At 41.7% G+C, this 23,634-nt stretch overlaps 1 protein-coding gene and 1 long non-coding RNA gene across 3 annotated transcripts in view; one reads left to right on the forward strand and one right to left on the reverse strand.

The window, feature by feature from the left end:
* Window positions 1-10,130, reverse strand: part of CUL3 (cullin 3) — a 108,912-nt gene extending 98,782 nt beyond the window's left edge. For both annotated transcript variants that reach the window (XM_006049513.3, XM_006049511.3), the window contains exon 1: window positions 9,929-10,130. In XM_006049513.3, coding sequence (XP_006049575.1) covers window positions 9,929-9,994 — 66 coding nt within the window. In that variant the 5' untranslated portion in view covers window positions 9,995-10,130. The remainder of the gene's footprint in view (window positions 1-9,928) is intronic.
* Window positions 10,131-13,124: 2,994 nt separating this feature from the next.
* LOC123332194 lies at window positions 13,125-17,460 on the forward strand. Its single transcript, XR_006548969.1, has 3 exons — window positions 13,125-14,451; window positions 16,499-16,578; window positions 16,931-17,460. It is a non-coding gene; the product is annotated as an uncharacterized LOC123332194 (long non-coding RNA).
* The last annotated feature ends 6,174 nt before the right edge of the window (window positions 17,461-23,634 follow it).

Below are 23,634 nucleotides of genomic sequence, written 5' to 3' on the forward strand. Positions count from 1 at the left end.
CCTGGCGGGCTACAGTCCATGGGGTCGCAAAGAGTCGGACATGACTAAGCGACTTTGACTTCACTCTGAGCCACAGGACAGATTTAAAACAGTTCAGTTCAGCTGCTCAGTCATGTCCAACTCTTTGCGACCCCACGGAGAGCAGCACACCAGCCCTCCCTGTCCGTCACCAACTCCTGGAGTTTACCCAAACTCATGTCCATTGAGTTGGTGATGCCATCCAGCCATCTCATCCTCTGTCGTCCCCTCCTCCTCCTGCCCTCAATCTTTCCCAGCATCAGGGTCTTTTCTAATGAGTCAGCTCTTTTTATCAGGTGGCCAAAGCACTGGAGTTTCAGCTTCAACATCAGTCCTTCAGAAGTAACATCTAAAGATTGTTGTGAGGATTTGAGTTAATTATAGTTCAAACAGCCTAAATCAGAGCCTAGCACAAAGTAGACATTCAACACAATGCAGTTATTAATCTTATAAAGCAACTTCTCATACTATTAAACTGAAAAGGAGAGGGGGAAGAGTTTTTCATTATTACTTTCAAGAGGATAGGGAGAAGAGAAGAGGCTAAGTATTGCTCAGTTAAGAGCTGCTTTAGATAAGAATGACTTGCAATCAGTATGTTAAAGCATTCCTCTTAGAAATGATGGCTTGCTTTTACAGAAAAGCATCTCTAAGGAATCTTGTATTTTCTTAAAGTACGTAAAAGATATCTCTTCGAAGTCTTTATTCATTTGCTTAGCCGTAACCTTTCTCATCTAAAGAGCAAACTCAGCTCCAAGCCCTACTCAAAGTTCACTTATATAAATGGAAGTCAAATTAATAAATTTTAATTATATTTTCAACTTTTAAAAAAGAAAGAAGGAATGTTTTCTTATAGCAAAAGGCTCTGGACTAGTGGTTAAAGCAACTTTAGACTGTTCTCAATTTCTCATTAATGGCATCAACTTAAGAAAGTAGGACTCTCAACTTTAAAAACACTGGATTGGTCACTGATTTTAAAACAACAGAGAACTTTTTAAAATGAAGTCTTCTATACAAAGAACAATACAAAAATGGCTCTAAATGGCTAGAGAGGGAGATTTCTGAAGATACCTACTCCACCCCTCTTAGGCTTCCTGGGTCCTAGGGCTTCCCTGGTGGCTCGGATGGTAAAGAATCAGCCTGCAATGCAGGAGACCTGGGTCTGATCCCTCGGTTGGGAAGATCCCCTGGAGGAGGGAATGGCAACCCACTCCAGTCTTCTTGCCTGGAGAATCCGCATGGACAGAGGAGCCTGGCGGGCTACTGTCCATGGGGTGGCAAAGAGTTGGACACAACTGAGCGACTAAGCAGAGACCCTGTAAGAGTTTGACAATAACTGGTTCTACATGAACACACTACTTTTATGCTTGAAAATACTAACTTTATGATTAGAAAATGATTTTAGCAGTCTCAGTGATGTTACTGTTTATTAGCAAGCACTTTCTAATATTATTTCTTTTATTCCTCACAATTAATCTGTGAGAAAGATTGCTACAGTGCCCATCTAAAAGATGGGAAAACAAACTATAAAGAGTCTGTCAGCTCATTCACTCAACATTGTTGGTTGCTACTGTAAAGCACTGACAAAGATCAATACAAAGAGACCTGCTGCCTTCCCTAAAGAAAATCATATTCTAATAAAGGAGATACTGACTATTCTCTGAAGATGGGGCTATGAAAGGAGATGGAATGGTAGTTACCATGGTAGAGAAGACAGAAAAATGAACATCCTACTTCTCTGAGACCCAAGGAAAGGAGTTGAGAATAAGGAAAGATACAGGTTAATGAATCAAACTGCAAGAGATCAAAGCTGAAGGTACTTACACAAGATAACTTTGGTAGTTAAATTTCCTGAAGAAGAGAGATAAGAGAATTCTCAATAAAGAGCTTGAGGACAATGACTAAAGTTTGAAATAGTTCAAGCAGGAAAAAGGGAGCCAGAGCTCACAGGGACACAAAAAATTGCCCAGAGGCACTGAAAAGTCCAGCAAGGGTAGAGACCACAATCTTGTAATTTTCTCCAGGAGTGCCCAATAGTCTTAAAAAATATGAGCAGTGAAGACAGATGAATAGAATGGTTCAAGATGCTTTTTGCTGATATTTCTGGCCTTACCCTGGGAGACAACAGGAAAGAAGTGGCAACTGGTATCAGGCCCCACATCCTGGGAGAATGAAAAGGGTCTTCTTGAGATCCCAGAGCACATTTAATGTGAGAAGAAAACAAGCAACACGTAGGATAGAATAATTCAATAACAACAGGTTGGATTTATTTATAGTGTTTATTATGTGCCACTTGTAAGAACTTTGTATGTATTAACCCTATCCTTACAACTACCTTATGAGGTAGGTACTACTGTTTTCTTCTCTTTTACAAAAAAGAAAACAGACAGAGGTTAAGTGATTTGCTCAAGTCCTATACCTAATAAATGAAGGAGCTAGGACAGACTGTAGTATGAAGTTTTAAAATTTCTAAAGTAGCGGATAACAAGTTTCAAGACAGAGTGAAGACCACAGTAATAGAGAAGAGGCCAGATCTGTCCCATCAATACTATTTAGTGCCAGTAGGAACACGTAATAAACATATATTAAAATACATAAATGAATGCCTACCCACACACACTGGATAAAGTTACAGTTTCAACTAGAGAGAATATCTGTGAAGAATGCATGCAAGTCTTCAATGACTGAGGGAGCATGTGTAAGAAGTTAGGAGACAGTCATAGGAATCACTCAAAGAACGGTACAGAAGGGCCCAAGCCACAAGAGTGATAGATGTGGCAATCACTAGCATCTGGGCCCAATGATTCATGGATTATAAGGAAAGAGGACACCTCAATTCAAGAAGATAAACCTGTATCCTCAGGTCAAAGGTAAATTTCATATGAAAAGAGGGTGAAGAATTCCCAGAACAGGTAGAGATGACAGATGGTAGTCAATCCGCCGTGAAAGAAGGGCCTTACCAGCTATGGTTAACTGGCTGGGAGGAAGAAGTCATGGTGGAGGGAGTAAAATGTAGAGAAAGCTAGTGAACAGAAAAGACTAGGCTAGCAAGTAAGTCTTCTGACACGCAATCCAAAGTAACTGCCAATACATACCTACATCTTTAGTTTCAAGTCACTGTTTTAGGAGACTAGGCTAACTAACCTTTAAGGAAAAGTGCCACATGATCATTAATGACCTACAAATTAAGGCTTCACTTACAGCTGAAAGAGTTCAAATATTTTGGAATACTCCCAGTATCGACTTAGCTAAGTCACTGATTATTGTGGTTTGGCTTCAAGGACTAGTTTCTCATTTAATCAATCATTTCACTAACCATCCACACTGTGTCTAACACTTCAAGATTGAAAAGGGGATCTGGTATAAACTTTGGGCACGAACCATAACCTAGTTCGTGAGTGAAAAAAAAAAAAAGAGGGTGGAAGAAAGGAAGGAAATAAAAACAAAATGTACTTTTAGATAAACACTTAATGTACATATCTGGAGTAGGAAATGGCAGCCCGCTTGCCTGGAGAATCCCATGGACAGAGGAGCCTGGCGGGCTACAGTCTAAGGGGTCACAAAGAGTTGGGACATGACTGAGCGACCAACACTTCCTTTAATGTACATATTAGAATGTACACACCAAGTGAGTGTTTATTCCTTCAATAAAGTTATCCCAGAAAGGTTATACACTTACCCCAATGAGTAACTATCACTATTGTATTTTCTCTTTTGAATCTACCCCCACCCTACAAGAGCCAGTGGCATTCTTTTCAAACACCCCAGCAGTAACCAAACCCATATACTTTGAGACTGATTTCTTAATGTGGTCCACAAATTGAATCTATAAGCTTCTCAAAACCTAAGTTCTAAAAATGTAAGTACCCAAAACTGGCAGCATCACTAAAATAATTGTATAAATAAAATTACTTGCAAAAATAACCTTCAATTTTAACATAAATTGTGGCATGAGTGCTCAGTCACTTAGTTGTGTCCAACCCTGGCGATCCCATGGACTGTAGCCCACCAGGCTCCGCAGTCCATGGAATTTTCCAGGCAAATAAACCGAAGTGCGGTGCCATGCCCTTCTCCAAAACTGTGGCAGAATCATGACTAAATACTGGTATAACAATTGTTCACTGTATGTTAGGTCCAGTTCTAATGCTTGACTCTCTTTATCTCACAACAGCCATGTAAGACAGGTCCTACAACCTCATTTTACAGAGGAGAAAACTGAGGTTAGAAGTGGTTAAGTAACTTGTTAAAGATCACACAACTAGAAAGAGGCAGAGCTGACATTCAAACTCTGATAGTGTATGAGCCCACACTCTTACGCTCTCTAGTCTTTTTACTTTTTAGTCAGGTTTCTAAACCTATGCTGAATACTCTAATGTGAAACTAAATGAAAATTCCCTACAGACTATCCATGGTTTTATATGTAGGCAAAGAAATAAAAATTAAAACATTCTAGTACTATTTTTTCACCTATGAAATTAAAGGTATCTTATCTAAGACACTGTTACAAGGTAGAAGTACACAACCTTGAGAGATATAATTAATTCCTAAAGCCTTCACTTTAGATCCAGACTGCCTAGGTTAAAAAGAACCTTAGGTTCTGCTACTTCCAAGCAAAGTGACCTTAAGCAAATTACTTAACATCTCAAGACCTCTTTTGTAAAAAAGATGATAATAGAACCCTACAGAGTTATGCAAATTAAATTAGTTTACACATGCAAAGCACAGAGAGCAGTGTGTGGCACATTATAAGCATTCAGCAAGTGGAACTATTATTATTCCTACCTTTCTGGAGGTCAATGTGGTTGGTCAATGTATCAGTTATGTTGAGTCCAGTAATTCCATAATCATAAGTGAAAAAGTGAAACTGTTTAGTCCCTCAGTCATGTCCAACTCTTTGCAACCCCATGGACTGTATAACCTGCCAGGCTCCTTTGTGCATGGAATTCTCCAGGCTAGGAATACTGGAGTAGAGAGCCATTCCCTTCTCCAGGGATCTTCCCTACCCAGGGATTCAACCCAGGTCTCCTGCATTGCAGGCAGATTCTTTACTGTCTGAGCCACCAGGGAAGCTCCTAAATAATCACAGTTGCATTCTTTGTAATAGAGAAAGCATGTATTCACTGGAATCAATCAAACCTGTCAGCAAGGAAATGGATAGGCCAAAGTACTGCAGAGTATTAGGTAGTGATTCAAAATCATGTTTTTGATATATTTAACATGGAAATAAATATATATAGTAAGGAAATAAAATTAATGGAAATTAAATATAGTAAGATACTGTATTTAAAAGGCGGTATATAAAAAGATGGTACCTCAATTTTACTGTGTGCTTACACATGTATGAAAGATTATAAGGAAACACATCAAAAGGTTAATACGGCTTACTTCCAAGTGGCAGGGTTACAGGTGATTATTTATTACTTTACTTAGATGTTCAGACACTTATTAAGTTTTCTATCATGAATATGCATCACTTTTACAACTAGAAAACCTACTAAAATGAATTCATAGCTTTGCTAGACTACAACTGAATAATTTTCACAATATACTTACAGACATTAACTGTAATTCATGTTTCAGCTCAGTGATTACTTACTAGTAGCACCTTTTTTGTTGACTTTATAATGATAAACAAGAACTATTATGAAAGTTCCGTTATTTAAAGCTATAAATTGTCCAATAACTTTTATAAAAATCTAGCCAAACTTCAAAATTTTGTTTTGCTGTTAAGATTAACAGATAATTTTTTTTCGAGTAACAGCAAAAAATTATCTCTGAGGTCTCCCAATTTATAACACAATGGGAAGATACACTATTTTTTCTAGCCTTAACTATATAATCTTGTTGAAATAGAGAAAACACTATTATTACCTAGCTACATTTAATGAATGAAACTTTCTCTATTTTGTTTGAATGACCTTATTGTGTGACTACTGTATTATTTAACAAGTCAAATTCACACATTATACTCTATACTATTAAAAGTGTTTCAAATTCAATAACTTTAGTACTAATAATTTGGTAGTAATAATCTTCTTGGCTCCTCAGAACTGCTTTTTAAGACAATACAAAATAAACACTTTATAACTACTTATCTTTTTATTTTTAAGCTTCTAAAGCCTGTGAGGTACTAACTATAACAGCTGGCTGTCCTAAAACCATTAAATAGAAAAAAAATCAGTCTAAGTGAAAGCAATACTTTAATGAATGCTATATCTCCATAACATCCCTATAAGAAAATATTAAAGAATAAAAAAACCAAACTTGAGAGGTTAATTCCCCACCCTGTGTGATTTGCAAAACTCTTATTCAATCTCTCTGTATGTACAGTCCAGGTAGTAAATAAAAGAAACCTACTTTGAACATTAAAGGTGTTCCCTTAAATCTAACAAACATCACTACAGCTAGGAGAAACAAAAACATTAACTTTCCCTCTTGTCCTTAAATTCTTGTGCTCTTAAGTATTTAGAACATAACAAATGAGTATCAGTCATTCTGTGGGTTCCATTTAACAATACCTTCTCTAATTGTCCATGCCACACAGGTGGTGCTCATCTAGAATTATTGCATGCACATCACAGCCAGAGATTCCTTATCATGATTGAGGATGCTTCTGTAAACCAGTAAGTGAAACCATTTTCAGATCACATTCTAATGAAAATTACTTTCACAATTTGTCTCCTAAACTCTGAAGTCTAAGTCAAAAAAGGCGAATCAGAGGAGAGACCAGTATTCCCATTCAACCATATCCCCTCCAATACAAACAAGCTTTTCAAGTCCATGCGGACAAACGACCCAACTACAGTACAGACCGTGAGGAATGACTATTATAAAGATAAGAACAAAAAGTTCACCTGACAGCAACTAATCCTATGGAGTGAAACACATGGCAACAGCAGGAAATAAGGGCAGGAACTTCTTGGGACAGCATTCTTTGGTCCAAAGCCACAGAGTTTCCAGGAGTTTCACAACTACAGCTTCCTTTCTTGAAAAAGTGTTGTGTCACTTGCTGTCATTTTGGGTACCAAAAAACTCCAAAAGATATGAGATGCTATATATTTTGTCCACTGCATCAAAGTTTACAAACTGGAATAAAATATTTCCTCCATCGTCAATCTGTTACATACAGAAAGTTCTGCATTGTTTTCCATCTTAAAAAGAACCAACTTCTCAGAACCTGATTTTATTGATGAGACTACAGCTGGGGTAGGTTTACACCTTTACAAAATATCCTGTACCATCACTTACTATTTTGTAAAGATAACAAAACAATCTTCAAACATATTTTTATACTGTTTCACCGATCAGTTTTATAAAACACTTTGAAAGAAGTATTTGAGGCCTCTGCTTACACTACAATTTCCCTTAGAGTAGCTGTTTATCTCAAATGGGAAAATACAGTAGTTTTAAGTGTGCGCACATGAATACACAAAAAATATTTTCTTTATGGAATAACATGCATTTATTACTTCTGACTTGCAATCCATGCAGACTACAGTTAGGTAAATGACTGCTAACCTGGAAGGAAAAAAAAATTCTGAAAGTCTGTAAGTATTCATTTACCAAATAATCAGTGAAATATCACACCACTGAGGTTTTATGTAGCCATTCTTAATGAAAGTTCAAAGAACTATGATTTTTACATTTATATATTAAAGAAATGCAATGGTTCTCATTGTAGGAACTACTTATGAGTGATGTTAATACCCATGAGAAAATTTAAAACTCTTAGACACTTTTAAAAATTAGCAGATACTAAGTACTGAATATCAAACACTAGCTACTTGCAAACTTCATTTAAGGATTTTAGAGAAACTTAAGAAGGCAACAAATTACAGATAAGAAAAGGCCTAAATTAGCTCATGACCATAATGCTCCTGAAAAAAAAAGTCAGTTTCAGTGCTGTGTGGTAACCTGTCACATACTCTGATACTCTTTAGCTAAAAGAAGAACAAAATTCTCTCCCACAGCTTCTTCACAACAATACAAGATCCAGAAGAGAGGGATATTGTTCTCTGAAGCTATAATGATACATCCCAAGACCCCAGAACAGTACCTAGCACACAGTCCTCAGTATTTCCTAAATGAATGAAGGAGTGGAAGAACAGGTAGGGACAGGCAAACCAAGAGATCAAAGAGTTGATTACACATAGATAAAGACAGAGCTGATTAATCAGAATATCCACAACAGTGAGTTGATGTCAAATGTGAGCTGTTTCACCTTTCAACAATAATCTGTATTAGAAGTCAGACTTCAAGAATAGCAAACTTTTCTTAAAAATGTATAAAATTATTTGAAATTCTGAATAATTCTAGATTCTGCTCACTTAGTATGAACTGATTCAGTAGGAAAACTATCCCTACTCACGAATTATTAAACCCAGTTCACTGTTTATCATTATAAAGGAAAACGTGCAAGTGAACTTCATTAGTGTTCGTGTCAACATTTCTTACTTTCTTTGTACTTTCTCATGATTACTTAAGGAAAAAAACTTCAGAAATTAAAAATCCCTTTAATGTGCATTAAAGCATCTAATTCTCCTGATTATATCCTACCTTTATTTACATGTCCCAAGAGTTTTCACATAGGCATTAACATTTTTCTTATTACCATCTGGGAATTCTGCATCAGGTGTATTTTTTCGTTCTAAATTTTAAGAATTCAGGGAGGTCCTCAAGTTCTCTAAGTCAGTTTCTTACTCAACTAGGACAATTATATTAATCTTTCCACTCAAGTGCAAACTACACTTTAGAAAAAGCATGCTTTAAGAAGTGAATACAAACCCTCTCTTCACTGCCTCCCACCACACAATATAATGTGCTTGTGATTCTAAGACAGGAAACCACAGCTTCTTCTCTAGTTTTCCTGGTTTAAAATCTTCTATTCAATTGCTAGTTTGTCCACTTTGACGTCTACCTGCTGCAGAAGCGGCCGTGAGCAAGTATGTCCAGTTTCTCTGTCCCAAGAGTACACTCTAATTGCTTGCCATTGGCTATCTGATTCAGATATAACATCCAAAGTTATACCCTGTAATACTAAACACCGCAGGGGTATGACTTAATTTAAGGCCAAAAAAGTTTCTAAACAAAAATACTTTTGCTGTCACTAAAACCTAGAGTAAAGCAACTCACGGTGGTGACTACTTATTCTTTTGGGCTTCCATGGCTAAGAAATGAAGAACCAATCGTCCCATTTGTTTTCTCTTACTTCCCCTTGAGTGGCTAGGCCATTCCAGCACAGGAGAGTTTGTAAAGTGCATTGGAAGGTTGCGGATGAAAGATTCTGTAAACACACCGACGTTGTTAGTGTATTACTACAGAGCATTACGCGGAACGTCTGTCAACGCGTCGAGGGTAGGTGGACGGCAGAGCCCTTCCTGGGGAGGGGAAGAGCGGGAGAGGTCCGTCCCCGGCATCTTTTGGCAGGCCATCCTTTAGGCATGGTGATTTTTTTTTCAACTGCTGCGAAACCTCACGTGAAAAGTTACACACACGCCCCACACCGGGAGGACGTAGACGGTCCCCGTCCCTGCAGGGCTGGGAGTCCTGGCGACCGAGCAGGAGCGGGGTGCTAGGGGTTGGGCCTACACCCCAGGAGCGCGGCGAGGTGCAGGGACCGGCCGAGGGGCCCCGGCCGCAGCCGACGCCCGCGGGGCGACCGGAGGCGCAGCTCCAGGGCGGGGGCGCGGCGCCGGCCTCGGACGCCGGGGGCGCGGGGAACGGCCCGGGAAGGCGGCCGCGCCGGGGCCCCGCGCCGCCCCGTTGCCGGGAAGGCTCGCGCCCCGCGGCCGGCGGCGTGGGGGATGGGAGGCCGGGCCTGCGGCCTGTTGGGGGGGAGTTCAGCCCGGGCCTCGCGTGCGGCTGTCGGCCGGGCCCCCCGACCCGGGGTCCCAAGCGCCGAGAAGAGACTCACCGGAAAGGCCCGGATCCGCATCTTGGTGTCCTTCCGGCTGCCCGTGCCTTTGCTCAGATTCGACATGGTGCTCGTCCCCTCCCCGGCGGCGGCTTCGGGTCGCACTCCGAGGCGCCGGTGTCACATTTAAGGCAGGCGGGCAGGCGAGGGGCGACGCTGGGGGCGGCGGCGGCGGCGGCGCGGCCCCCGGGCTGGGCTGGGGAGCTGGCCGGCCCCTGGGCGGCCGCGGCGGGGGCAGCGGCGGCTCGGTCTCCGGCGGCTCGGGCTCGGCTGGGGGACTGCGCTGGCGCGGCGGCTCCGCGGGGTCCCCCTCACGCCCGGCTCGGCTCCCTTTATCGCGCTCCTCCGCGATGGCGGCGGCGGCGGCGACGGACAAACATCTCACTGCGCAGGCCAAACGTCCTCCTCCTCCTCCTTCTCCTCCTCCGCCTCAGCGAGACGAGATCCGGCCCAGAGGGTGGAGGGGGGAGGAGGGAGGGAGGAGAGCCGGAGAGTGGAGAGATTGGGGGGAGGGGGGGTGGGAGGACAGGAGGGGGAGGCGGGCGGCCGCGGCAGGAGGAGGGGGACGCTCAAATCTCGCGAGAAGAGGGCGAGCGCGCTTTCCCGAGTGGGGCGGGGCGAAGCCTGTGAGCGGGAGGGGGCAACGGGAGAGGAGGAAGGGAACGGGGATTTGGGGAGGTGGGCGGGGCCAGCGGGGCGGAGCGGTAGGAAAGGGGCGGGACTGAGGCGGGAGGAGTGAGCTGACTTTTTGAAAGGGGAGCGTTGGAGACCGGATCCTGGGTGAGGGGGCTGCTGATTGGTGGAGAGCCGGCGAGGGGGCGGGGTCCTGATCACGTGGACGGAGAGGGCGGGGGAAGTTCCGAGAGCCGGAGCCGGACTGTAGTAGGCAGTGTTCGGCTCCTCTGAGCTGGGCCGACCTGGATGGGCTGGGTTAGAGCGGGAGGAGGGTAGTCTCGGGGTGGAGCGTAGGGTGCTAGGTGGATAACCACGTCCTGAAACTGGTTCCTGTGTTTTTCTAGGGCATGTGGACTAGGGATGGATACTTGACCAGAAGCCAGAAAGTTGAAAGAAGAGTTTGTGCAGGAGTTATTAATATATGCAGTGTCAGAAAGTAGAGTCCTGTATGCCTAACAAGGTATTCAGATTGGATGTGCACACTCCAGCTGTCAGGATTGAGGGGTGGAAATCCATAAAATTTCCTTAAACTGCATAAGCTCTTGATTCACTATTGTCTGAGAGACCTAGAACTTACTAGTATTAAAATTTGTATTTCGTTGCCATTGAAATAACAGCTCCCTTAACGCAGTGCAATATTTTGATAAATGGTGTTAAATAGAAAATAGAATGATAGAAACCTAACCTTAACCTGCCAAATCGTTTTTACCATTTCAAGGGTATGATACATTTTGAAAGCCAAAATTTTTGTCTTTCATTTCAATTTGCTGATAATTTGGGGGAATAAAAGTTTGGCATTGCGTTCAAAAAGTCTAGTTTGATTCATCAGTTTTGCTCTTCATTATGAATTTTACATCCTAATTTACTTCTTTGTATTGTTATATTTGGATTTCTGACTGCAGAGGAATATGTGAGTTCCCACTAAAGTTTACGATATCATTTTAGGTAAGAACCTGTTGGAATGAATATTAATAGAATATTAATACTTTTAAATTTTATTTTTAATGTCTTTTTTAAGCTGAAGTTTAATTCTTTTTAAGCATTTGGACGCTGGGGGTTTTTATTTTATTTTTTTTAATAAATGAACTGGAATATACCTTTTTGATTTGTTCACTGTAAGGTTGGATTTTCCCTAAATTAACTTAATCCTGATAACTAGATTCACCAGTGTTGTGCTTTCACCCCTTACTTGGTTGAAATGCCCCACTGAAAACATTTTCTTGTTTTGTTTTCTGGTATTTGCTAAAAAAACAGAGCTTAAGAAACAAGGATATTGCTTGAAGCAATATCTATGTAAATACTGAAGCTAAAAATAGGTCAAGAATTTTGTTGATAAGCTAACAATGGGAGGGACTCTGATTTAAATAATGGCAACCCGCTCCAGTACTCTTGTCTGGAAAAGCCCATGGATGGAAGAGCCTGGTAGGCTACAGTCCATGGGGTCGCAAAGAGTCGGACACAACTGAGTGACTTCACCTTACTAAAGTTCAGTTGGTAGAGAATCTGCCTGCAGTGCAGGAGACCCCGGTTCGATTCCTGGGTTGGGAAGATCCCCTGGAGAAGGGAAAGGCTACCCACTCCAGTATTCTGGCCTAGAGAATTCCATGGAAAGTCCATGGAGTCGCAAAGAGTCGGACACAACTGAGCCACTTTCACTTCACTTCACTTCACATGAGTCTTGGATAGTTTATAATCTGTGTGCTGATTGAACCTTCATTTCCATAATCATTAGATGATATTAACAACCAATGTTTTTGTATTGGTTGCAGTGTCAGGTGGCTCAGTTTCTTTGTAATGTAAGAAGACTGCTCTGTCCAAGGGATCATCCAGGCGAAAATCCTGGAGTAGGTTGCCATGCCTTCCTCCAGGGGATCTTCCTGACCCAGGGATCAAACCCACTTCTGCATTGCAGGAGGATTCTTTTTTCACTGAACCACCTGGGAAGCCCTTCTACTCTTTTACTGGATGTATTCTGTGTCTTCAGGGGCAAGGGCTAGGCTGTTTGTCTAGAGTTCCTTATCTGTGAAATGGAGATAAAAAGAATGTTTCTTCCTTGGGCTACTCAAATTTAGATGATAAATACATTTTTAAAAACCCTGAAAGCAGTGCTCAGCACAGAGTAGTCACTCAAAACCTGTTGGCTGCTATTATCTTTGGTAATTAAGGCCCAGCTTATACTGTCTTCCTTTATTCAATATGTAGGTTTCTTTAAGAATGCTGTATGCTTTTACAAAATGAATCTTACTTGGATTTCAGAAACCAATGAAGTAGTTTTTTAAAACACTAGAGAACCAGTGTTATTTGGCAAGTAAGAGTATTAAAGGGCTTCCCAGGTGGCTCAGTGGTGAAGAATCCCCCTGCCAACGCAGGAGGCACAGGAGATGCCAGTTTGATCCTTGGGCTGGGAAAATCCCCCAGAGAAGGACGTGGCAACCCACTTCAGTATTCTTGGCCAGGAAATCCCAAGGACAGAGGAGCCTGGCAGGCTACAATCCATCGTGTCGCAAAAGAGTTGAGCATGACTTAGCCAGTAAAACAGCAACAACAAAGAGCATTAAAAGAAAATAAGTAACCGGAAGTATAGACTAGCTTCATTATTTTATTTTGCTTTTTTATGTATTTTAACCACAGAAATGGAGGAAGATCAGTTTGTGAATGAAGAACAGTTCTTTAGAACAATGCATTGAGGTGATTTTTCTTCTTTCAGTGTGAATCTGAGAAAACACCAGCATTAACACCACACTAAAAGCCAGCATTTAGGAAACCCCCCTGCATTAAAGCATATATCCATGTAATTGTGAAGCGTATTATCTCCTTTTGTTTTGTGAACTCAGATTTTCATATTATGGTTTTACTTAAGCAAAATTTAGCTGCATTTAAAAGAATCACTCTCTACTGTCTCCCTTTAGGTTGTTAACCACAAAGACCCAGAAAAATTCTTAAAAATGAATTTGTCTGCCACTGCCATAAAAAATTCTACTGCTCATTTATTTATTCATTTATTTAAGAAATATTTATTTAATGGCTGCCATATATCGGATGGTAAGGTAAATAAGACAGATGAGACCTACCATCACATAATATATAGTCCTTCCTCCCTCCCCCATCCCCAAAACTTGGAAACGACAGGTCCACGCTGGATTTGGCAATAACTTTTTTATACACTGTAGTCCAGAAATCAGAGCTTTTCCTTCCTAGAAAATCAACATCCTCAAAATGCCTATGAAATACCCTCTAAAGCAGCAGTAGGCCCCTAGTCCAGTCGTGTTCCCTGCCCTGCAAATAGCAAATGAACTTTCAGGATATTCCTTTTTCTGTCAACTGCCACCTGATCCAGCAGAGAAAGGAGCGCGGGACTAGGAACCAACTAGATGTTACATGCCTGCCAGTTGGTATTCCCACTTATGCTGACCGTGTCCTGACACAGGAGAATTGTGGCCCCATTTCCATTTATTTGCAGGGAGCACGTGCAGTCAGAGAAGCCAGGAGGCTGAGTGGACCAGCCTCTTTTCTACATCCCAGTCTAGAGATGGGCAGTACAGACTGTGAGAAGCCAGTGAAAGGCAATAGCTTCTTCTTGGCCATGAATTTCCAGGTATCCAGGATACCAAGCCACACTAATCACTGCATCATACCTAGTGATTTGATTCTGCAGATATTGCTTATTAAAACAGCTGACAGCCAACCAATTTATTTGGAAAGATCTGCTCATTGGCTTTAAACAGCAAAGGCTGTGTTAGGGGAAGATGCACATTCTTCAAATTGGAAGGGAAAGATCTGTAGATATTATCACGTCCTTGAAAAGAAGGGCTCAATCTACTTTCTTCCTTGTCTCCACCAGGCAACTAGTAAGTATTGTAGGCCATTAAATTTGTACATGTTTAGAGCAGTAGCATTCATGTTTGCTTTATAAGATGACATGTCATAGGAGTATTGGATTGACAACATAATCACAGACATAAAAACTGTAGATCTTTTCTATTTTTTACTGTTTTTTTATATGTATATCATCTATACAAGAGCATGTAAGACCTATGAGCATAGGAAACAAGTTACATCTTGAATTAAAATCTTAAATGCCTGTTGTATCATAAAAAAGCCATCTCAATTTTTTATCACATGTCATGCTAAACAAAATCATCTCACTGGAAGCTCTGGAAATCTTCTAGTTAGCCTGGACAGTGTTCTGTTTACTCCACATTTATCCAGTAAATTAATATTTTGAAAATAAAAATGTCTATATATACAACCGACAAACCTAATTTAACAGAATACATATTCTCAATTAAAAATTATAGGCATCGTGTCAATGTAATTTTATTTTGAAGACAAATAATTTCCTCTTACTGATAACAGTAACTATATCAAGAAACCTCTGGGGGACAATTATGGATATGTATTGCTCTTTCTTTCGTGATGAGTAAAACGCATGTTGAAATTTATAACTCTTCAGCTCTGTCTTTGTGAAGTAAGTTAATTTTGAAGATGAGATAAAATGCAGTTCCAAAGGACTATAAATGTAAATAGTCTAAATTTTATGCTACATTTAGTAATTGTGTGAACTATAGATACAACAGTCAACAAATAAAATAGTATTATCTTTCAATTTCTTCAATAAGCTGTTTTGAGTTCACAGTAAACCTATATTCTTTATTGTTACATTTTCAATAGTGCTGGTAGAGATGAAGAATTACCTTTAAGAAACTTACAGATTATTGTTTTAAATTGTTGGGGCCGATTTCTAGCCCCAAGTTGATATAATCAATTAATTCCCACCAATAAGTTGATTTGAAGTTACTGGTATCTGAACCTCCTGGTTCTTGAATGGCTGGTTTTGGGGCAGACAATCCACTGAATGGATGGTTCTAAGAAACGGACAATGTGGACACCCTGTTAAGATGAAACAGGCAACTTTATATCTCACCCAGGTTAAAACCTCATAAAGATTTTTCATGTATAAGAACTTTAGATATTGTCCTTCTCTGCTAAGGGACTTTGTTGAGAAGTGCTTATCTCTGCATGAACCTTCATTTTTTGGGAAAAGTTGCTTTGGATGTTCATATGGTTAAGGCAGTTTCACACTATTTTATTAATTTTTATAGTTATGTTTGTCCTTGTTTGGGGGGTGGTACTTCCTATTAGCATCTCCTGATTTCTTGTTTTAAAGGATTCAACTGTTGAGTGTGGTCTTGGTGGGTAGTGGTGTCCATTTCCTATCGCAATAGCCAAGGGGGCCTGATGCCCACTCTCCACTGCCCAGCTCAACATGGGGATGTATTATGTAGACTCAGGCGAGCGGGCCGTCTCCTTGAGTTGGTGGCTGAAGGACACAGGGACATTTGGTGGGCATACAGGCAGTGGCAGTGGGTGGCCTAGGTGCTTCCCACTGAATGACTTCAGTGTCATTTCTGCTCTTCAGCTTTCCAGAGATCCCTGGGTTCCTGCTTATTCTCCAACCCTGATCTTCCCACCTCCCTGCCTTTCTGTGACTCCTAACATGCTTTCCCCAATTTCCATTTTCACTTAAAATAGTTAAAGTTTGTTTCCACTGTGTATCAGTCAGGGTCCTGGCGAGAAACAGATGGCTCACTCATACAGGGAAATTGAGGCGAGTTTAATTCAGGGACTATTTACAGAAGTGTGGGCAGAGTTAGGGAGTGACCACAGGATGATGAAGCATCTCGAGACTAACAACAGAAGGCAGGTTTGCATCCCTTCCAGACTAGAAGGGCTACGAGAAATGGCCACCAGAACCTGTAGGCAGAATTCCCTCTGAAGCCTTGGAACAGGGCTGTCTGAGAAGCTGAGACCTTAGGAGAGGACCCAAGCTGCTGGCTCAATACAGAGGCAGACAGGGGAGAAAATACCCGAGCCTTACTCTTCTCCTTCCTCCAGATTTCTGGCTGGTAACCTCCATTGGATGAAGCTAACTGGAAGCCAGAAGGCAAGGAAGCCCATTAATGGATCCCATAAAGGTTAGCCTTCCTGAACACAGAGCAGAATGGAGAAGGGAACAGGGAATATCTGTGTAGAGTTCTTGTGAATAAGACTTAACTGATAAAAATAAAATACACATTTTTTTAAACCCCTTCATGTAGTTGTAACGTCTGTGCACAATAAGGAGATGCCTCGCTGAGGAGGTCAATAGAAGTGATATCCAAAGCAGGTGTGCTTGCAAGGGCTGTCATTACTTGAAGGAAGGAAACCTACTTCCTTGATCAGAAATGCCAATTGCCCTCTAAACTATGCAGCTGTGAGTCTGTGTTTCCCTTGGTGGTGGGCAGGACCCTTTGGTCTTTTCTAATTTGTATTAAAACTATCATATAGGGTTTCCCTGGTGCCTCGGTGGTAAAGAATCCACCTGCCAATGCAGGAGATGCAGATTTGATTCCTGGTCCCGGAAGATCCCACGTGCCACAGAGGAACTAAGTCCATGCGCCAAAACTATTGAGCTTGTGCTCTAGAGCCCGGGAGCACAACTCAGTGAGCCCCAGAGCCTGTGCTCTGAAACAAGAGGAGCCACCACAGTGAGAAGCCCACGCAGCACAACTAAATAAAATTATTTTGAAAACCTATCATGTAGACAAACAGTGATTGCATTACCTATACACTAAAGTTTTAAACTATGAAAGAAAATAGCACCGTGGTTAAGCATGCCTGCGCTGGAATCAGAGCACCTGGATTCTAAAGCAAATTCTGCAATGTATCAATTTTTGTTGTTGTTCAGTCACCTAGTTGTGTCTGACTCTTCGAGACCCCATGGACTGCCGCATGCCAGGCTTTTTTGTCCCTCACCATCTCCTGGAGCGTGCCCAAGTTCATGTCTGTTGTATCAATAAATGTACCATTTATTTTCATCAGTGAAATCAGGTTAATAATAATACCAGCTTCACAAGGCTAACATGAGGATTAAGACAAACAATGGAGGTAAAGTATTTGGCACAACACCGACATGAATTGTTCCATGGTTAATTTCTAACCCTGTGTTTTGACTTTCATTCCTGCAGCCACCATCATATCTGGTTTGCTTGATCCTTTCCTTGGTGGCACCAGTACCATCAGCACTTACACAGTAGCCTTTCTGTCATCTGTATCTGGTACCTATACTACCATCATCCTCTCAATCATATCACTTTCCAATCAGCTTTCATTCTCCCTACAACTTTCACTTCTCTAGGCCTATTTCCTAGCTGTCTCTTACCTATGAACGTTGCTCCCAAGGTATCTGTCTTCCCAGGGAGACCCAGGAGCAGCAAGTCTTCTAAAACGACTGAAAAGGAGAAACAATGATGGGAATTTTGCTTTGACTTTCCAGACATGTCAAAATCTTCACTAACTTTTATACTATTAGGATATCCTTTCTGTAGTTTAACATTTGACTTTACCACAATTCTAGGATTAAAATTGTAAATCTACTATGCTTATTTTAAGGGCTGAAAATGGACTTGAAAAAATAAACACACAAAGCAATATAACCCGACTGTCCCTTGTCATGGTCTGTCTTATGCTGTGTTCTTACCTTCCAAAGCATACAAAGCGTAAACCTTGGATATATAAATTACATGTGGTGCAATTCATCATCATTTGCACTTCTGCTTTTCTTTCTCCACGGCCATGTCACTTTTGTTGTGCACAAGAGAGCAGCAAGGCTCGAACTGACATCCTGACAACTGAAAAATTACGTCTCATGTCAGTGTTAAGTACATGACAAATTAATGTTTAAGCTTTTTGTGTTCTCATCACTTTTCACCTTTATTATATTTCAGCACATGTTTTTAAATTTTCATTTAATCCTAATACTTGCCAATAATATTAACAGAATGCAAATTTAAAAGGCGTGCATGCTTAGTCGCTCAGTCGTGTCCAACTCTGTGAACGTGTGTACTGTAGCCTGACAGGCTCCTCTATCCGTGGGATTTCCCAGGTAAGAATACTAGAGTGGGTTGCTATTTCCTTCTCCAGGGGATCTTCCCAGCACAGGGCTCAAACCCACATCTCCTGCATTGGCAGGAGGATTCTCTACTACCGAGCCACCTGGGAAGCCTCGGTTTAAAAGCAGTGGACAGAAAACTCCCCTTGACACTCTTGCATTGATTTAATCTCAGATAACAACTTTGTCCTTAAGGTTTTGATTGAAAATATGATGCTATATTGGAGAAGGCAATGGCACCCCACTCCAGTACTCTTGCCTGGAAACTCCCATGGATGGAGGGGCCTGGTGGGCTGCAGTCCATGGGGTCGCTAGGAGTCGGGCATGGCTGAGCGACTTCACTTTCACTTTTCACTTTCATGCATTGGAGAAGGAAATGGCAACCCACTCCAGTGTTCTTGCCTGGAGAATCCCAGGGATGGGGGAGCCTGGTGGGCTGCTGTCTATGCGGTCACTCAGAGTCGGACACAACTGAAGTGATGCAGCAGCAGCAGCAGCAGCAGCATGATGCTATATTAAAATCTAAAGTATTTTTATATCTATTGATAAGTAGGCAGTTCTTTCCATAATTGTGTCCAGACTTTTAGAAGTAATAGAAATGGTCCACAAGACTCTTCGTTTGATCAACTTATTCACCATCAATTTTTGGTGCATTTACACATCTACCATTTGAACTAATGTAACAAGTGACCATGCGTAGGAATGGGGAAGGATTATGAATGAATTGATTATGAGAAACATCACTTTTTAAAACAAGCCAGCACACTCTCCTTTACATAAATACCTGGCATATGGTCTAAACTTAAAGAATATTAGCAGTTATCAAGTGGTTATACCAAAGCCAAGGAACAATTATGGTTGTCCATAAAAATAGTATATTTGAGGAGTTCCCTGGTGGTGAAGTGGATAAGAATCTGTCTACCAATGCAGGGAACACAGCTTTAATCCCTGGTCCAGGAAGAGTCCACTTGCCGCGAAGCAACTAAGCCCATGTGTCACAACTACTGAGCCCATGAGCCACAACTACTGAAGCCTGCATGCCCTATGACCCATGAACCACAACTAAGGAGCCCCTGTGCCACACTACTGAAGCCCATGTGCCTAGAGCCTGTGCTCTGCAATGACAGAAGCTGCAGCAGTGAGAAGCCCACACACCACAGCTAGGGAAAGCCTGCGTGCAACAACAAAAACCCAGCACAGCGCAAAACAAACAAATAATATATAAAATTTTAAAAAGTAGTGCATCTGAATCAGCCAAGTTAATTTTGTTGCAAGTAAGAGAAAACTCAACTCAGACAGGCATATGCAACAATCAAATCTGCTGTCTCACATAGCAAGTCCAAAGTTAGCGTGGGTTCTAGGTAGGTACATCAAGGCTCCAGCCCAGCCTTGTGACAATCTTCCTGGCCCTGGTCTTGGACTGATGGAGAGGTGGCTGCAGTCACCTCTGTATCTGTATGTGTGTCTATATCACTTACAGACACAACAAAGTCAACAGTGCAGGAAGGAGAGAATTGTCTCTCTGGGTAATGAGCCAGAAAGCTGTTCCCAGAAGCAGGAGACTCTCCTGTGGCTCATTGGCCAAGACTAGATTACATGTATATTTTAACCCACTCAGTAGCAAGGAGAGTGACCTTAGTTTATGCTAATCATTGGGATAAAATGTATTTTTTGGAGTCAACTATTAGTACAGAACGCATTTATTTATCTGTGAAGAGAGTCTACATGGAGATTAAGGAAAGGGAAGTGTGTGTGTGTGTGTGTGTGTGTATGAATAAAGGGGCATGATCTCAGACCTCAAACTACAATGAAATGAAAGGACAGCTCTCAAACACAGAAAAGGAAATCGCAGAGAAGTGTATCACAGCCAGGGATCCACAGAAAGATGCAGCTTGTTTCAAAAAGATGCCACGGGCATGGACATGTACGCAGACACTTGCACACTTCTCTCAGGGGTCACAGGCTTCTCTTTCAGAGGTACTGAAGAAACCTTATTCTCTGCTCCCTGTTTTAATGGAATCTATAGATCAGGACCACCACAGGCAAATGCACACAAGGTGGGTGCCCACACAGAGCAACATGACAGGCAATGGAGAGGCCTCTCCACCCTCCAAAATGCTCCCCTCAAAAACAAAGGAAATGAAATGCACAAAAACACAGAGAAATCAAACTAGCCATCTGCTTAGATGGACAAGAAAGCTAGCTAGCCATGAAATATGGAGAGAGTTTCTGTGCTGTCTCTCCAAGCCCCCGTGGTACCCCATTCTCAGCCCAAAGACATCAGTTCCACTACTGTATGCTGCTGCTGCTGCTGCGTCACTTTAGTCGTGTCCGACTCTGTGTGACCCCATAGACGGCAGCCCACCAGGCTCCCCCATCCCTGGGATTCTCCAGGCAAGAACACTGGAGTGGGTTGCCATTTCCTTCTCCAATGCAGGAAAGTGAAAAGTGAAAGTGAAGTTGCTCAGTCGTGTCCGACTCCTAGCGACCCCATGGACTGCAGCCTACCAGGCTCCTCCGTCCATGGGATTTTTTTAGGCAAAAGCACTGGAGTGGGGGGTGCCATTGCCTTCTCTGACCACTACTGTACAAAGCATGCCTAAAGTTTTTTCAAAAAGTAATGCTTTTTCTAGATTCCACATATATGCATTAATATATTTGTTTTTCTCTTTCTGACCTGCTTCACTCTGTATGACAGACACTAGGTCCATCCATGTCTCTACAAATAACCTTATTTCATTTTTTTTAGTGGCTGAGTCAGTATTCCATTGTATGCATGCAGCATGTCTTCTTTGTCCATCCATCTGCTGTTGAACATTTAGGTTGTTTCCATGTCCTGCCTACTGTAAATAGTGTTGCAATGAACATTATGGAATCTAGAAAAATAGTACAGATGAATATATTTCCAGGGCAGGAATGGAGATGCAGACTTAGAGAACGGACATTTGGACACAGGCAGGGAAGGGGAGGGTGGGATGACCTGGGACATTAGGATTGACATATACACACCGCCATGTATAAAATAGCAAGTGGGAACCTGCTGTAAAGCACAGGAAGCTCAACTTGGTGCTCTGTGATGACCTGTGATGATCTAGAAGGGTGGGATGGGTTGAGGGGGGAGGGAGGGAGTATATGTACACATATAGCTGATTCACTTCACTGTACAGCAGAAACTAACACAACACTGAAAGCAATTATATTCCAATAAAAAAAAAAAAACCAAAAAAGTAAATGTCTATGGGAATTAGACTACATTAAGCCACCAACACCCTGGCATTAATTGTTACATCACAGAAACTAAGTGTACCTGAAAACAAGCAAATTTCCTAGATGGATGGCATCTTTTAAAAGGGAGATACAACTGCTCTATCAGTTTGCTTAGATTTCCAGTAAGACAAGCATGTCTATGTAAAACACATGAGAAAATAATGTGATGATGAAATTCAAACATGTGTCCTACTTGAACCAATATATGAGGAAGAAACCAGGAACTAAACCTGTCAGGAGAGGGTCGGTGGCCCTCTGGGATCTCCTCTTTCCCTGGCTTGTCTTCCAAGGGGAATCCTGGGATTGTGTTCTTTACCCCACTTCCTGCTTATTGGTGAGAGATTGGCTCCTCTCCACATTACAATGGAAATTAATCAATATTCCTAAGAATCAACTATGACTTTGGGATCATTTTAGACCCTCCTAAGGGAGTGAGTGGGCTTTCCTGGTGGCTCAGTGGTAAGGAATCTGCCTGCCAATGCAGGAGACATGGGTACGATCCCTAGGTTGGAAAGATCCCTTGGAGAAGGAAATGGCAACCCACGACAGTATTCTTATGTGGTGCTAGAGGTACAGAACCCACCTGCCAATGCAGGAGCCTCAAGAGATGAGGGTTCAATCCCTAGGTCAGGAAGATACCTTGAAGTAGGAAATGGCAGTCCACTCCAGTCTTCTTGCCTGGGAAATCCCATGGACAGAGGAACCTGGCAGGCTACAGTCTATGGGATTGCAAAAGAGTCAGGCATGACTTAGCAACTAAACAACAACAAGGGAATGCATAGGAATGTGAGAACTTTGTATCGGGATATTTAGCTCAGAAATGTTTGTACTTCATTGATGTCAAAAGGTTTTTTAATCATTCTGGAGCCCTTCTGGCTCTTGATCCTGTCTTTACTATTTGATAGCAAAGGTGTGTGTCCCCCAAAGATGTAAAGAGCCGGTGTAACAAGGAAGCTTTCCTTTGGGAATAGAAGTTCGTACTTTATGTTTAGGTCAGATCGATTCTTGATCTATTTTTTTTTGTTTGCTTGATTCACTAACTTCCTAAGAGTAAGAAACTATCTAACCTTTAGAAATTGTGAATCACTATATTGTACACCTGTAACATACAATATTGTACATCAATTATACTTCAATAATAAATAGATAGATTAAAAAATATCTAAAGTATAAGTTCTGGATGTTTTTATTTAGATTGCAAAGGAGAGGAGGTTACCGTTGATTGAACATCTACTACATGTCTTTCACAGAGAAGGCAATGGCAACCCACTCCAGTACTCTTGCCTGGAAAATCCCATGGACGGATGAGCCTGGTGGGCTGCAGTCCATGGGGTTGCTGAGGGTCGGGCACAACTGAGCAACTTCACTTTCACTTTTCACTTTCCTGCATTGGAGAAGGAAACGGCAACCCACTCCAGTGTTCTTGCCTGGAGAATCCCAGGGACGGGGGAGCCTGGAGGGCTGCCGTCTATGGGGTCGCATAGAGTCGGACACGACTGAAGTGACTTAGCAGTAACACATGTCTTTCATGCCTCAGTTTTGCTCACTTCTCTTGAAAGCAACCCTGTGCAATTCCGTTTTACTAGGATAAAATGATGAAGAGCTCTGGGTTCAAGCCCAGGTACTGCACTCAAGCTGAAGGACCTGGGCTCTCCTACAGAAGATAGTAACCTACCTCAGGAGATTGCTCTAAAAATTAAATCAGTTAAGGAATCTTCAACACTCTTGGTTCAAGTTTAGACTGTGCAAATAATAAGAACTTAATAGAAATCTGCTCTTGTTTTATTGTTTTTCGTATTTTACCTATCAGAAAGTCGTATCTCAAAGAGATTAT

The sequence above is a fragment of the Bubalus bubalis genome, chromosome 2 (assembly GCF_019923935.1).
Source record: "Bubalus bubalis isolate 160015118507 breed Murrah chromosome 2, NDDB_SH_1, whole genome shotgun sequence".
Classification (NCBI taxonomy): Eukaryota; Metazoa; Chordata; class Mammalia; order Artiodactyla; family Bovidae; genus Bubalus; species Bubalus bubalis.